At 47.0% G+C, this 15282-nt stretch overlaps 1 protein-coding gene across 2 annotated transcripts in view; it reads left to right on the top strand.

The window, feature by feature from the left end:
- Positions 1 to 15282, top strand: part of GALNT14 (polypeptide N-acetylgalactosaminyltransferase 14) — a 113472-nt gene that overhangs the window by 54611 nt on the left and 43579 nt on the right. For both annotated transcript variants that reach the window (XM_065835786.2, XM_071805941.1), the window contains one exon: positions 7710 to 7808. In XM_065835786.2, coding sequence (XP_065691858.1) covers positions 7710 to 7808 — 99 coding nt within the window. The remainder of the gene's footprint in view (positions 1 to 7709; positions 7809 to 15282) is intronic.

Genomic DNA, 15282 nt, shown 5'->3' with positions numbered 1-15282 from the left:
CCCTTTCTTCGAATTTAGCTGTTTGATTAATTTTTTAGATATCTATCTTGCAGGGCAAAGAAAGAAAGAAAGAGACTGAAAAAGCCAGTGAGTTAAAGGAAATACTAATTGTGCACTAGCCAGATATAGAACTGTTTCAGTTTCCAGAAGCTGTATAGAAAAATGTCCTTCTTGGTCAACCCAAGAAGCCTGACTTTCTGAAGTCAACCCACAGTTGAGTTGAACTCGGGTTCCTGTTTGCAGGTCCCTGCCTTGATGGGGAACATGCGTGGTGGTCCCCTGCGAAGGCTTGGAGCTGCTTGCCTTGGGCAAGCGCTAGCTGTGACCTTCACATTCATGGTAGCACATCAACTTCAGAAGAATATGGAGGCTGAGAAGACATCCTTCATCAGTGGCTGCATCTTCTCCTGCCCTCATGACTCTCCTGTTTTGCCTGTTTTCTAGTATTTTTGCAGCAGCATGTGCTGGGGAGGGGAGAGGTGGGGACTTGGACAGGTTCCTTTGAGAGTCTAATCTGCAGCCAGAACTGGTTCAGAGCCCTGGCAGTGTTTTCCTGATGGTTTTCCTTACAGTTTTATCCAATTACATCTAGTTAAAGCCTGCTGTATAATTCCTTGTCAGCTCCGATGCTAACCACTGTTGAATATTTGTTGCAGATGTGCCTCCTCACCCTCGCTCAAGCCCTTGCACACCCCCAACCTGTCTGCTCAGCCAGGGGTTCCTCTGGATCAACCGCATTTCTCCCAGCCCCAGCAGCCACTGAGGCTGTTGCATGCAACCCTGGGCATTTTTTAGTCCCCTTTTGGGAATGCAAACCTGAGGCACGTGCCAGTTCAGCACAGAGAAATCCTGCCGACCTTTCTCAAGGGTATTTTTTCACTTTGGCAAGCCAAACTTGAGCTGGCATTCCCTACCATTGTGTGGCATTGCCAGCTGACATCTGACTCTTTGTCCCTTCTTATTTCCTTTTGGCACAGTTGCTTTCCAGAGTCCTCCACCTTACAGCTCTCTTTGCTCTAGGCCTTCTGGTGTTTCAGTAGCACCAGCTTGCTCACGGTCACGGCCAGCCCAAGGTGGGCATGCGGGAACAGTATAGATGCAAGAGGCTCTGTACCTGGTGCCAGTCTCCAGAGCCACTGTTTTTCTCGGCATGCCACAAAGGTCATGAAAGTGGTCTGACAACTGATGTTAATGCTCAGATTGTGGTGTGTCCTGGTGGAGTGGTCAGCATCAAAGCTCTTGATGTTACAGCAGAAACCCCAGAGCTTCCTTGCTAGGTCTTTGTCACAGGTCTGACTCCAAGTGCATGCTGGCTGCTAGCAGGTGTCCCATGGCATGGTTAGCCCCTCTGTTTGAGTGGATACAAAGCATACCCATAGAAAGAGGAGGGGATGCTGGCATATCTTGGGAAGACAAAGTAGGATTTTGAATGTCTCTCAAAGATGGGCAACAAAATATTTTGAGGTAATGTGCAGGAAGGATGGCTTGGGGAGAGCCAAGAAGAACCGAGGGCGGTGATGGGAGATGAATGTAATGAAGAAGGCTACTGACCCCTCTGTGTGCTCCAGTCATGCACTTACTGAATTGTTGTATCCCATTTATACTGTCATATGAGACTAAGGTATTGACTGTAACGCGAACAGCACTTCTTGGATTTTCCATCTCTGGAGGGCATGAAGTAATGATTTTTTGAAAGGTATTCTGCAGTCACACACAAGTCAGCGGGCTTAATGCATGGATAACTGAGAAATGCTCAGATAACTGGGAAAAATGCCAGAGACCATGTTACCCAGAGGTCAGATGAGACAGTGCACGGTCCTGTCCAGCAGTAAGCTATATGAATTCATTAGCTTCCATACAAGTTGGCACATACATCGCTATGTAGCTCTAAATTGCTACAGGTCCAGGGCCCCTATTTTTGGAATATTTTCGTGGAAGTCACCTATAATTTTGCTTCAAATCAAAGATGGGGTTTAGGCACAGTGGTTTCTCACTGGCTGGGCGCTCTGCCACCGTGAGAGGTTGTCTAGAGATGTATGACCAAGGTGCCCATATGTCTTGCCATCCTCTATAGGCGTGTGGAGCCCAGGCACATTTGGTACTGGCCGTGGCAAGGCAACTGGGGCTCTAATCTTTTCTTTCCCACTGGTGACTGTTTACTTGCCTATGGTGGGTGCATTCCTCCCTCCCTAAGGCAGTAATTTTTATTTTCCTCTGAGAGAATGATTTTTAACACTTGGTTGGCTATCAAGACTCGCTCCAGTTTCCTCTGAGGTCCTGGAGGGAGGAATTGCAGTAACTATGCCAAGGACACCCTGCTACAATGGTTAGGTGAAGCAGCTCAACCCAGAGAGGGCTGAGCTGGTTTTCATTATAAAAAAAGAAAAATGAGAAAATAAAGCTCTCATTGCTTTTCTTTCCTGGATTGTCACCCATTTCCAGAAGTGGACTGGTTCCTGTCCCTTTGGGAAGGTACCAACATGTTTTCAGCATCTCCAGTTTTTCTCCTCCCCTTGCCCTGCTGCTCTGTCTCTCTGGCTGGCAGTGGGGTGACAGCAAGGTCCCTGGCAGTTAGTCATTGTTTGACTGGTGTGTAGCCTGAACAAAACCATAGAGGCTTCTCCCAGGCATGTATGACTCAGTCCAGCCCAAGGCCAGGCTGGAGCAGAGGCTTGCTCTGGTCGTGGCTGGCTGAGTCCCTCCAGAAGTGTGCACCAGGCTGTCAAGATCTGTTCTTCAAGCATGGGTGTGATTTGAGAGCTTTGACATCAGTATTAACTCTTCCTTGAAGTTGCTGTGGAGATATGTGTAATTTGGTTCACTTTTTTCTGTGAGCTAAAAGGACTTTTTACGTTTTTCAGCTTTCTCTATCAAGTTCTTCTCTACTTCTTGTGGAGTGTCCAAGTCTGTAACATGTGTCTCATGGCAGTTACACTGCTGTGGTGTGACTCTTGCACATCTTCACTCAAGAGAGCCATTGATCATGGAGAGCTAGTCAGACATGAGAAACGTCATCTGAACCCCAAAGTGCTTGTAGGGGTGGTGTGAATCCATACTATTTCTGATGGCAGGCCCCTGATCCTCTGGGTTGATGTGAGAGGGAGAGCCTTGTGGCTGTGGTGTGGAGACAAACCCAAATACTCTTGTTTTAGATGAGTGGTGATGAGACTGCTCTCCCACATGTTTCCAAGGAGAAGAGAGGAGCCAGGATGGAGTTGAAAGATGGTGTATCTCCATCTGACGTGATTGGCTGTTCAAAATATGTATGTGGAGGGAGCTTTGGAAGTGGTGAGCTGTGTTGAGGGACAGTTTGGGCTTCATGGAAAACATTAAAAATTCAAAGCAGAGCTGCTGGCAACTGATGACCATTGAAGCAGAAAAGAAGGATGAACAGAAGCCTGGCAGGGGAAGCTGGGGAAGCAGGATGAGGATAATTGTCCCTTGAAGGAAGTTAATGAGGCACTGGAAAGGGTGAGCATGAGAGGGGGGACACGTGATGGCAGATGTCAAGGCAGAGGTCTATGGGCATGTGATGGCAGATGTCAAATTAAATATGCTCTGGGTGAGCCCAGGGGTGGATTAGGAGGGGCTGAGGAACAGATTCTGTCTTTGTTGACACCGTCAGTCATTACCACTGTGCTGCGTAGTGGTGTTTCCAGGGTGGCCTTTGATTTGGTGGGGTCACTATGAGTAAAGTCTGTTGTTCTAAACGTAATATGGGTCAAAATGTCTTGGGAATGGGTGTGCATTGCCCCATTAGGAGGACCTCTAGGGGTGGCTGTGTGTGGAGTCCACCAGAGTGTGATAGCCCATTGGTCACCAGGAGCACAAGGGCTGAAACAACTCAAGAGAAAGGCTTTCAGAGTGAGGGACTTTGGAGGCCTGTGAGGCACAGGAGTGTCCGAAGCTTGAGACTTTGTGAGAGAGCTTTGTGATCCCTGTGATGAGTACCAGGCTCCGGCTGCCTGCTCCTTGTCTCTGCAAAAGCGTGCACCGTAATTTATTCCTGAGCTATGAATGGCATATCAGGAACATGGAGATGAGATATTCCACCCTGAAGGAAGTACAGCAAGCAGCTGGTCCAGGCTGGGATTTCCCAAAGGTGATTCCTAAGGCATCTGCAGCCACAACATGCCTTTCGTAACTTTCTGATCCTGAAATGATTTTGAATTTGCATGGGAAATAGCCTTAAAACAGAAAATTGAAACTTCCCATCAAATGAAAGCTTGGCTTCTGGGTTTGCAGGAATAAATAATAGTTGTCTCTCTGGCTGGATGCTCTCTCTGGGGTTTTTAGGGCAGGCCAGCCTAGTTTCCGTCTTTTGTCTTCTTTTGGACCCCCAGACTCAGTGAGCTGGCGGAGCAGCCCATGTTGCAGGCAGCCCAGGCTGGCAGTGTCCCTGCTAGCAATGGCTGTGCTAAGGTTGCTCCCCAGTCCTGCCACAGGGTTTCAAACTGTAAAACTTTAAATTACTTCAGCCAGTGAGTTTCAACATGCTGCAAATATAAGCAATGCAGTTATTACTTTGATGTTTTTAACTTTTTTTTTTTTGAACGCTCTAAAAAACCAAAAAAAACCTCAAAATTTCTTTGATTTTCTGAAAATGTTGTTGGTATTGGTTTTGTCTTTTTTTCCTTGTTGGCAATTGGGTGACCTATGAAATACCATAAGCAGCACAAAACGTTTATCCGGTGACAGCCTGAGGTAACACAGGCAGCTCTTAGTGGGTTTATTTTCATTATTACAGCAATTTTAGGGCTGCATGCTGCAATTTTCACTTGCAGTGAGGTATTAAATTGAAATTACCCCAGATGTAATTGTCACACAAAATAATTCTGGACATGCTGGATTTAATGCTTTTCCAAGCTGTGGTTTTTATTACCCAAGCAAGTGCCAAAAAACCACTTGTAGTCAAAAACTTAAACTGAAATCTGCCTTCTGGGGAGCCAGGGTGTTTGGCTGCAGTTACACTGGGGGAGGAAGGGAATAAAAAACAAAAAGGGATCTACTGGAGGAAAGTCTGGGAGGGCTTCTGAAAGAAGGGCCCAGGGGTAAAATCCTGGGCAAGGGCAGAATCAGGGCCTCAGAGTGAACCCAGCGGAGCCCTGGCAGATGCACCAGCACATCCAAACCCTTTTTGGGGCTGTTTTTTTGGGAGATGAGTCCTACCCACAGTGCAGTGCTGGTCACAGAGGCAAAGTGAGGCTTGGGGTGATGCCAGGTCCCTACCTGCTCCATAGCGCAGCCATCGATCCCAATTTTGGGATGCAAGGAGCCTCCTGAGACAGAAGTCAAGGGCAAGTCGTAGATCCCAATCAAGCTCTGGAGTTGCTCGTATATGACATTTCAGTGCTTCCCACGTGCATGTTCTCTAGTTAGTCTGATCCAGTGCGTAGATGTCTGGAGTTTTAAACACAAGTTGTTGTCACGCACGAGGAGCAGCTCAGCCATTGTGCAGCATACCCGGCGCTCCCACTGGTGGGTGATACAGCACGCATCCACTGCAGATTTAGTTATTAACTCCTTTGCTATCATAATGACATAACTAAAGTATTGATGACTATATTTTCCACCCTCTCTCATTCTTTTCCAGAAATAGCTTCCCATGTTTGCTCCATACAACCTCTGCTGATGCTGTGCTGGAAGTGGGGGTGGAAGGGCACGCATCTGGGAATGGTTAGGAGATAATGGTGTATAAATAGCACAGGGAGAGCAATCATTGGAGTCTGCCCTGTCAGCTGCACAAAGTAAGTGAGAGCTGAGCCTGAGCGTGGCAAACTAGGCAAAACCGAGCAGCAACAGCAGCTTGTTCCTCACCATATCAGGTTGGGAATGCTTAGCTGAAGTTGGTTACTGGATGATGCAAGGGGCCACAGTGACCCAGACAAGCAGCTCAGGGCATGACCTGGTGCTGTTTAGTAATTCAGAAACCCTCCGCTTTTAGTATGCCTGAGATGCAACTTTGATAAATGAGGGTGGTGTTGAACGGGGCAATGTCACTGAATTTTCTTCTGCATGCTTACTGGCCCTGCAACTTTGTCACCCTTTGAGGATGGACCTAGAATTAGAATGGGTTGAATGATGAATTTCTGGGGTTGATGACTATGCTGAAAGAACAGGGTAGTAATGAGAAATTTGTTTTGGTCAAGTTGAGGCAGGATTTGTGAAAGGTTTTGATGAGAGAAGGCAGCAATCGATTTACTGTGAGCTTGCAAATATTTTGTCCCACTCAAGATGTCATTTTTTTTCTTCTCATTGGAACTATTTCACCTGTTGTGAATTATTTTTTCTTCTCTTTTAGGTCACTTTGTAAATAATCAGAAATGCAATTTCAAAATGAAAAGGTGAAAAACCTCATTAAAAAGAATATTTCAAGCATTTTGGTATTTCAGAGGTCCAACATGCAGTATAAACCAGCAATATTTGGGTACTGTTACTTGCTGTCTCCTCCTAGTCCCCACCTTAATTTTTCCATCTGTTTTTACTTCACCTCGCAGATACCATGGTCTAGAGCTTTGGGGCAGCAAAGCAATGGTTTGTTGGAGGAGTGGTTGTTCAGTTGTTTTTCCTGCTTTGTCTGAAGGTGGTAGTAGTGCCACTTGGGCAGGGACACAAGAGCAGGCGAGTGGCATGTAGATGGGAAGGGGCACGATGGCTGTGATGGGGAGCTCCTCACATTGGGCACGTGGTGCCTTCCTGCCACTGGTGAATTATCTTAAGGCCATCACAGGGGTTGACAGGGACCTGGAAAGAGCAGCACAGATATAAGAGGTGTATCTGGGTTTCCTGAGCTACGAATATGTTGGTGTTGGTCTATAAAAGCCATAAATTTCATCAGCTAAAGGTCAAAGTAATTACAGAGTCTATGACGTTTCCTCCTGGGAAGGAGGTGGCAGGGGCTGCGGTTGCAGTTGTGGGTTTTCACCTTCTGCTGGCTGGCCTGGAAGGTATTAAATCCCAATCTTCCCTGTAATCAGGTTATGCCATTAAGGCAGAATGAATAAGGAAACAATCAATTTAGAAACAGGACCTGGCTTACCTTGCAGCTGGCGGTTGGAAATTGCTGCCTCGTGAGGCGGGAGTGAGGTGTCTCTTACCTCTGCCAAGGCCATCAGCTGGGTGGGCACAAGAGTACTCCAGCTCCTGCCTCAATTTAAGAAAAAAAAAAACCTTATTGACATAACTCAGTACTTCTGGGGCGGCACCGAGGGCCCCATGAAGCTCACAAGGCCACCAAGGCAGCCTAAGACTTGCACCTGTTCCCCACCTTTGTTGTGAAGGATCTGTTTCTGATCCCATCATGCTAATGCCAGTGAGGAGCATCTTTGCTGAATGTGGCGTTTCCCTAACTGGTATTAAAAGGGAGGGCCTTCATCTTCCCACTACCTGTTGATAGGGGAAGCTGGTTGCACCAGGAGGGTGGGCTAACTGGGAAGCAACGGTTAGAGGAAAGGGCTGCAAGCTGGGTTCCCCCTATTCCATCCCTTCCTATTAACGACAGTTAAGCTCGTTTTACTGCTGTAATCCTCAGTGAGTTACTTGGAAGTTTCTGGACTCCAGAAAGGATTCATGCAGAAAAAAAAAATATATTTTTTTAATAGTGGCTGGAGGACCATCTACTGATGGACTCTGCTGCCTGCTTTAATGATGTGAGCTCCCACTTTGAATTCCAGAGCCTGAATTCCCTTTTCCTGCTTCTCCTTCCCCAGGTGTACAACTTTGCACTATCGCCAGGACCTCCCGCCAACCAGCGTCATCATCACCTTCCACAATGAGGCCAGGTCGACCCTGCTAAGGACGATACGGAGGTAAGAGCTCTGATTTGCTGGAAATAACCGTATTTTAAAACACTCTTATAAAAGGGTGAGTGGGCTGGAGGTTTTTGTGAATAAAGGCAGAATCTGCACTCACTGCAGCAACGGGACTGGACTTGCCAGCTACGATCTCAAATGAGACCAGGAGAAATTAGTGGTGAAAGCTGATCTCTGAGAAGTAGGTTTTATAGTGGGATGCTGAGGAAAGTAAGTGGCTGTGCTCCCATTGCAGGGTTTAACACAGGGTGCCCTTTGGGGAGTGGCACAAGATTAGACCGAGTCTGGGAGAAGAAGTTTTATAACCAACGGGGTATCGTTGCTCAGCTGTATTTTGTCCCAGTCCTCTGGGGACAGCTATGATGCTGCAGATTGCTGCACCAGTCCTGCCATTTGAGCTTCTCCAGTGACCCATCGAGTGCCAGCCAGGCTTGTTAATTGCGAAGCTCTCATGGTGCACATGCAGACTAGAATTTCAAGGACGGTGTCTGTACTCCTCTGGTTGCACGGCGGAGCGCTCTGGGCATGTGGCCATTCCTTCATTTGTCAGTTTGTTCTTGGCTGTGTTCTGCTGTAGTGGATAGACTAAAAGCTTCATTTTCACCACAGGTTTTTGCAGTAAGCATTTAATCCCAATGTGCGCCTTGAATCTGCAAGTTCTCTTGTGCGAAGATTTAGTGAGGTGTGTCCGTCACATGTTTGAGGGGTCTATCTCCAGGTCTTGGCTGGTGGTTTCCTCCAAAGCAAGCTTGGGTGTGCTCTGCCCTGTGCCAGTAATAAGGGTTTTGCAAGTGTGTCTCTTGACCATGTAGTGAACATTTGTGCCCTGCTGCAGGCCTTGTCAGCTAAACCTTGGCATCCCCAAAGACCCCTTGCCATCCTTGGTACTGGTCATACTGGGGTTGCTGGCTGGGGGGAGACTTCAGCTGTTTCCTCTTTGCCATCACGTCCTCGCTGAGCTCTTCTCTGCAAACAGCATCCTTCCTCAGGTGAACGCACCCAATGTCACAAGTGAGTTTGACAGTCCTGAAATTGAATTCCTGCTTTGCTTTATGGTTTCATGCCCAATCCCATCTCCTTTGCTTCACACTTAATAATCTATCACCACTTCTCTCTAGGATATGTGGATTTTGGGTGTCATAGCACTGACACTTGGTGCTGTGCACCAGCTCCTTGATCCTGGACCTTCTCTTTTATATTTACAGTGCCTTGCATAGATTTACCATCCTCCAAAAACCATTGTAACAGAGACAGCAAGGCAAAGCCAAGTGTAGTCCTCTAACCCCTGCGATACTGGAGGCTTGTAACATGTAAAGTGCAGGAATGGACTTTAATCTCATTTCTCCCCATAACTTACGACCTGACTGTCCTGGCAGATGTGATCATGAGTGATGTTGCCACATGAAGAGGTGTTAGACCCATGATACATCAATTGTTCCTGGATCCCCCTTATCTGTCTTCGTTAGAGAACTACTCGTTGCGATGATGGCATGGTTAGAAATACAGGTAGTTTGAATTTTTCCTTCTTCCTCTAGGGTATTGTCCTTTGAAGTTTCTGGTTTCCAGCTATACAAATACTTTCTTCCTTGTTCTGCTTGTTTTCTTTGACTTGATTAGTTTGCTTTACTGTCTTCCTTACTCAGTTGTTCATGATTGCCACCACAGCAATGCACACCACTCCTGGTGATTCCAGCTGGTCTGTGGGGAAGTTTTCCCCAGTGCTGGGGTCCCTTCACAGCTCTCTTTTCCCAGAGGATGATCTTTAAGCTGTGCCAGAGCCCTGTAGAGCATCCTACTGAGCCGCACTTCATAAGCCAGCCTGGGCACTGCGGAACAAGACGACAGCCTCAATCCCCATCTCTCCTGCCTCTCCCTGGGCTCAGATCCTAAGCTCTCCTGAGCTGGTGCTCCTTTTCCTGGTCCCCATGGTTTGGAAGTTTTTGGAAGTTTTCCTCCTGGATGCAGCACTTAGGGGCTTGCTGTGATCTAGCTGGCACTAGGGGTACCAGCCCTTGGTGACAAGTTGTGCTGGTGGCATGGCTACTGCCCTACTCCTTTCCAGCCGTGATTGTGCACATGTTGCCATCTCCCTGCCTGTTTCTGAACCCAGCTGAAAGCTCATCTGCCTCTTTAGCCTCTGTAGGTTAATTTGCTGTGCCTTCTGACTGCTCTTTTTTTTCCCCCTTACTTGGCAAATGCTTAGTTTAATTAGATCTTCCAGATAACTCCATCCCACGGTGACTGTAACAACATGGATCATTTTCCATGGCCAGTCACAACAAAGTCTGTTCTCCTGATACTGCTTTGTGCCTTTTGGAGCAGTTTGTGGCCAAGTGTCCCCAAGTGTTTTGAGCACAGTGGTGAGTAAATTTAGCAACTCTTTACCCAGTTCTCCCCAGTACATCTCCATGGTGTGCTCTTGGTATAACCCGTGTGACTGATGGACATACTGAGGAACAGAGAGGCAATTTGTCCATGGCTGGTGGAAGATTTGGGGTTACAAACCTGGTTTCCTGAATTCCAGCAAGCTGGGTTTTCTGGCCCCATTGCAAAATGAATGTTCTCAGTTAACCGCTGTGGCAGGGGCAAGGAACAGGGCAAAGGGGCATTGCTCGGCTTGTCCAAAGCCACAGAGCGATGGGGCACTGTCCCCTCAAAGAAAGCACTTCTTACAGGGCCCCATGTAAATGCGGAGGGGTGGCTGAGGGAAAAGCTGCTGAAGGCACCTCTAGCAGGGGAAGAAATCAGCTTTTGCAGAAGGGAACACATACACGATGAGCAGGAGAGATTTTGCTATTCCTGTGCTTTTTCTAGGCCCTTGAGAGCTTTAATGGCCACCAAGTGCTGAGACTGAGATGGATCACAGGCTCAGTGTTTAGTGTTCGGCTCTTGGTGAGAGTGCAAGTTCTCTCACCCTTGAAGCAGAGGCACCAACATGTGGCCTCTGCAGCACCCATTACGCAAGTCACGTTGTGAGTGTTTGTGACAGTTCATTTATGAACAGTTTGTGTCATTGGAGCTATTGAGAAAAACTAGTGGACTGTGTTGAATAATGAATTAATTTAAAAGTTTCATGATCTTTTCTCTGGCTGTTTACCAGCTAGAAGAAAGAGGGGGAAAAAAAAGAAGAAAGGCTAAATTAATCGAATGCCAAAATGTCTGCAAATGATGTAGTCAGCGTTTATAAATGAGTATGTAACTATGCTTGTGCATATGCACAAACGTCCATGCAGTAGGGGCTGGGTGACATGAGAAAGGGAAATAGAAAAGGGGAGAAGAGGCCAGCAAGGAGGAGATGGTGAATAGCAAAGTAGCTCCAAGGTTTAGTGCATTAAAGGTGATGAGAGTTTCCAACAGTACGGGGATGGGACCGTGGGACTAAACCCAAGGAGCGAAGGTGAGACCAAGGGAGACAATAAGCAAAATAAGCAATACAGAGGCAATTTCTTCTTTCCTCTCTTTCCATCCTGTGCCAGCTTGGATTTAGGAAGGGAATCCAGCTCATTGCCCAGCTCTAGCTGCCCAGTTCCTCCAGAGGGAGAGCATAAAGATGTCCCCAAGGCCACAACAGTCACTAGAGGGGAATGAGCAGCATGGCTGGGCAAGGAGATGTGTTCCTTGTTACCTCGGGCCAGGCTGGGTGCTGGAGCTCTCAACAGCAATGGGTAATAGTGCCTTCTCATTGTGTAACCCTGTGTGGTTAAGGGGATCTATGCTATGCGTTGCTTAGGAGAACATCATCTTCTTTCCATCCCATCCCATCCCATCCCATCCCATCCCATCCCATCCCATCCCATCCCATCCCATCCCATCCCATCCCTCCTCTGCAGACACCCACAGGCTCACATGCTGAGATGCAGCCACTGATGGATGGGCAGCCATGTGTTCAGTGCTCGATGTGGGGTGGCATCGCCTGCAGAGATCTGCAGTGAGCGTGGCTGTGTGTGCCCTGTCCCTGGGAACATCCCTGGAAATGTTGGGGAGAGAATCATAGATTGGGTTGGAAGGGACCTTCAAAGGTCACCTAATCTAACTCCCCTGCAATGACCAGGGAAATCTTTAACCACATCAGGTTGCTCAGAGCCCCGTCCAGCCTGGCCTTGAATGTCTCCAGGGATGGGGCATCTACCACCTCTCTGGGCAACCTGTTCCATTGTAAAACACCCTCCTTGAGTAAGGAAGTCTGGCATGAGCAGCAGCACAAGCTTATCAAGCATAAGCTTACTGTTGCAACAGGCCCTGCTAAAAGGTCTGCCACCATCTTTCTTACAGGCCTCTTTTAAGTACCAAAAGGCCACAACAAGGTCTCCCTGGAGTCTTCTCTTCTCCAGGCTGAACAACCCCAACTCTCGCAACCTGTCTCCACAGCAGAGCTGTTCCAGCCCTGGAGGCAGGACCATGGGCAGCCTGGGGTGATGCTCTGCTCCCGGACCACTGAAAACCACCACACCGTGACTTCCTCCAGCAAAGCAATTTTGGGAGCTTGATGTCTGGTTGGTGCTGGCACAGGCTGGGCAGGAGAGGAGGACAGAAGGCTGCTGTGCCAGCAGCCTGCTCGGCAGAGGGTGAGATGGTTCTGTTTATTCTGCTGAGTGGTCTTCATTTATTTATTCTTCAAACTTGCAGCTGGGAAGCTCAGAAGCAGAACAAGGAGCCTTAGTTATTTACCTCTCACTGACAAATCAAAACACATCCTTTGGCAAAAGTCCTGATGTAAGTGCTGTGAACATCACATTAAATATTTAGATTACTAATTAGTGAGGAGAATATAATGCTTTTCATTTTCCAGTGCTTGTAAGTAAGAGATGTCCTGGACAGCCAGCACCTCACACCTTTCCCACTGCCTTGTCTGCATCCAGACACATCTGAAGCAGCGAAATGACAAAGCCAGGAGCCTCCTTCTTTAGGCAGTAGCAGCACCGTATAGACTCTGTGCCATAACTGAAATGAGCCTGATTAAAGAAGCAAAACTAAGCCAGGTGTTGTGCAGAAAATACATAATTAGCACTTTGTGCCAACTATTTTTTATTTCTCCTTTTTTTTTCCTTTTTGCTTAAAACCTGGTCTGGTTTTTTTTTCTTAATTTGCTAATCACCTCTCGCAGTGACTAAGTACACAGCCCTCCATGCGCTTTTACCTTTTGATGTTAACATAAGAGAACTCTTGAATTTCAAAGAGCTTGGTGGGTATTTGAAAGAATAAAATGCAAAAGCCTCAGTGTAATCAAAGCTCATTATGGTTATTCTTGGTGCGATGTGTCTCTTCCCGCATAATTAGCCTTTTTTGGGTTATTGAAGCAGTTCATTTTGGTGGGCATTTTCTCTTCACACTCTTGGTCTGATTTCAATAATTGTGACCCATGGCGCTTCTGACACTTTGTTGTAGTCCTAAACGTTTTTGTTGTTGTTTTTATTTGTTTATTTTGTTTTCCCCAAGAAGTCATTTGTTGCTGTGGAGAAAATTAATGAGTTCATGACTTCCTGAGGATCAATGTCCACAGTCACCTCTCTAAAGCAACTGATATTTTGGGTGATGACCAAAAACCTACCAACCTTTGGTCAGAAGATCTGAACTCATCCCTGCAAACATTTCCCTTGTCTTACACATTAGGGTGACTTTTCCATTGGTAACTATTATATTTGGAGATGAAATGGTTGAAACCAGTGCTTACCTCTGGGTAGGCAGAGAAGAAACCCAGCAGATTGTTGAGGAGCATGAAAGAAGGACCTTATGATAAAAATTTAAGGTGGAATTCTCCATTCTTACGTCTGCATAACATCTGCTAAATCCATTGAAACAGAAAAATTCAGCATTAACTTTTCAAGATAATTCAGCAATGAATCTGGTCCTATGGGGTTGAATAGATGTAAGCACTTTATGGACTAGAGGCATGAGCTTTCATTTAAATGTTAACAGGTTTTTTGGCAATTTAAGGGAGAAAGTGTGATCTCTGGCTCAACAGAACTTAAAAGCTGTTTTGATTTGTTAAAGTATGTCTGTCACTGCAGTATATCTACCTATGTTTGATTTCAAGGAAAAAATTCTATAAATAACAGGGGGACTTCAAAGCACTATAATATTGTCTTTTGATTTAACCTATATAAAAGAAAAAAAAAGCGATGCACACACATAAAGAAGGAAAAGAAAGCATAAAAAATCAAAGCCGAGCAAAGGCACAAGTAATAGAAAGGCTGTCTTTGAATTTTTAAAAATGCTTTTATAGTCTATCTGAAAAAAAAAACCCAAACCAAAACCAAACCCGTAACGCTGAAAATGTGCTGTATTTGGCGCCTCTGTTTCCCATCCTCCCTGAGGAGTGCCGCAGGAGGGGTGTTTATAATCCCCTGTATTTCCAGCAGCGTGGGTGCGTTATCGTGTGTTTGATAGAGCACAGGTAGAAAAATGTGCTGGAGACATGAATTTGTCTTTGCTGAGAAGCCGGCACGCTTGCCTTCACTGCGCTGGGCAGTGGGCTGTGTTTGTGGCGTTGCAGCCTTTGCTGTGGATCTCTGTGCCTGCATCAATTGACCCTCAGATTAGCAGCAATTTTGGGGCTTGCAGACGTCTGTGCACAGATCTGCAAGGGCAATGATGAGCTCAAAGCCCGCTGAAATCAGTGGACATCACATCCCTTGGAACCATGGTAGACCCAGCTTTTGGATTATTCTCACTGGGGCTTTTTTCACTCAGGATTTGGGAAAGTGTTACGCTGTGGGCAAGTGGTGCAAGGGAGGTGGTGGGAGGGGGCTGTGGTGATGTTGGGTGAGGCTGCTCGCAGAGCTGAGGGATGCTGCGTCAGCCACAATGGCATCTGCTACCAATCCCATGGAAGGATGACGGGCTGTGGAGTTGGGGCAAGCCTTGGAGAGGTCCCTCCCTCATTCATCTGCATGGTACTTTTCCATCCTTGCTCTGGTCAGCTGTCTGGATCCCATGGATGTCAGTTGTGGGCATTCAGGGGACACCAGCCCCGATTTACGGGGTAGCAAGCTGAGGCGCATGGTTGACTGCAAACAGCTTGACCTGGGAACAGCAGGAGTCTGCAGCTGAGCTGAAACTGGGTTGCACATCTCCCCAGCCCAGTGCCTTAAAAATGGTCCATGCTGGATTTTCTTCCATCACAAGTGCCCTGGGGGGAACTCCTCCAAGGCACTGAGTACCACTTAGAGCCCAGGGCTCAGTCTACAGCCCAGTGCAGCAGCTTCAGTCAAGTTATTCTTGCTGGTAACAGCAAAATCATTATCATCCCCTTTGTGACCACCCTCTTGTAGGGTTAAGCCCTGCATTGCACTTTGGGCAGACAAATCTGTAGGGGAGACTGGGGGAAGGTAGGCTTTGCATATTCGCGTTGCCTGCTGCCTCCCCCTCTCCTGCTGTCAGCAGGTTATTTATTTATTTTGTTGGCTCTTTTACAAGTCTGCTTCTTTCCTGCAGGTTTCACCAAGTTAGGTTTCCAGGCAATCAGTGCTTG

Source organism: Patagioenas fasciata, chromosome 3, assembly GCF_037038585.1.
Source record: "Patagioenas fasciata isolate bPatFas1 chromosome 3, bPatFas1.hap1, whole genome shotgun sequence".
NCBI classification, from domain to species: Eukaryota; Metazoa; Chordata; class Aves; order Columbiformes; family Columbidae; genus Patagioenas; species Patagioenas fasciata.
This window is presented reverse-complemented; position numbering and strand designations above follow the sequence as displayed.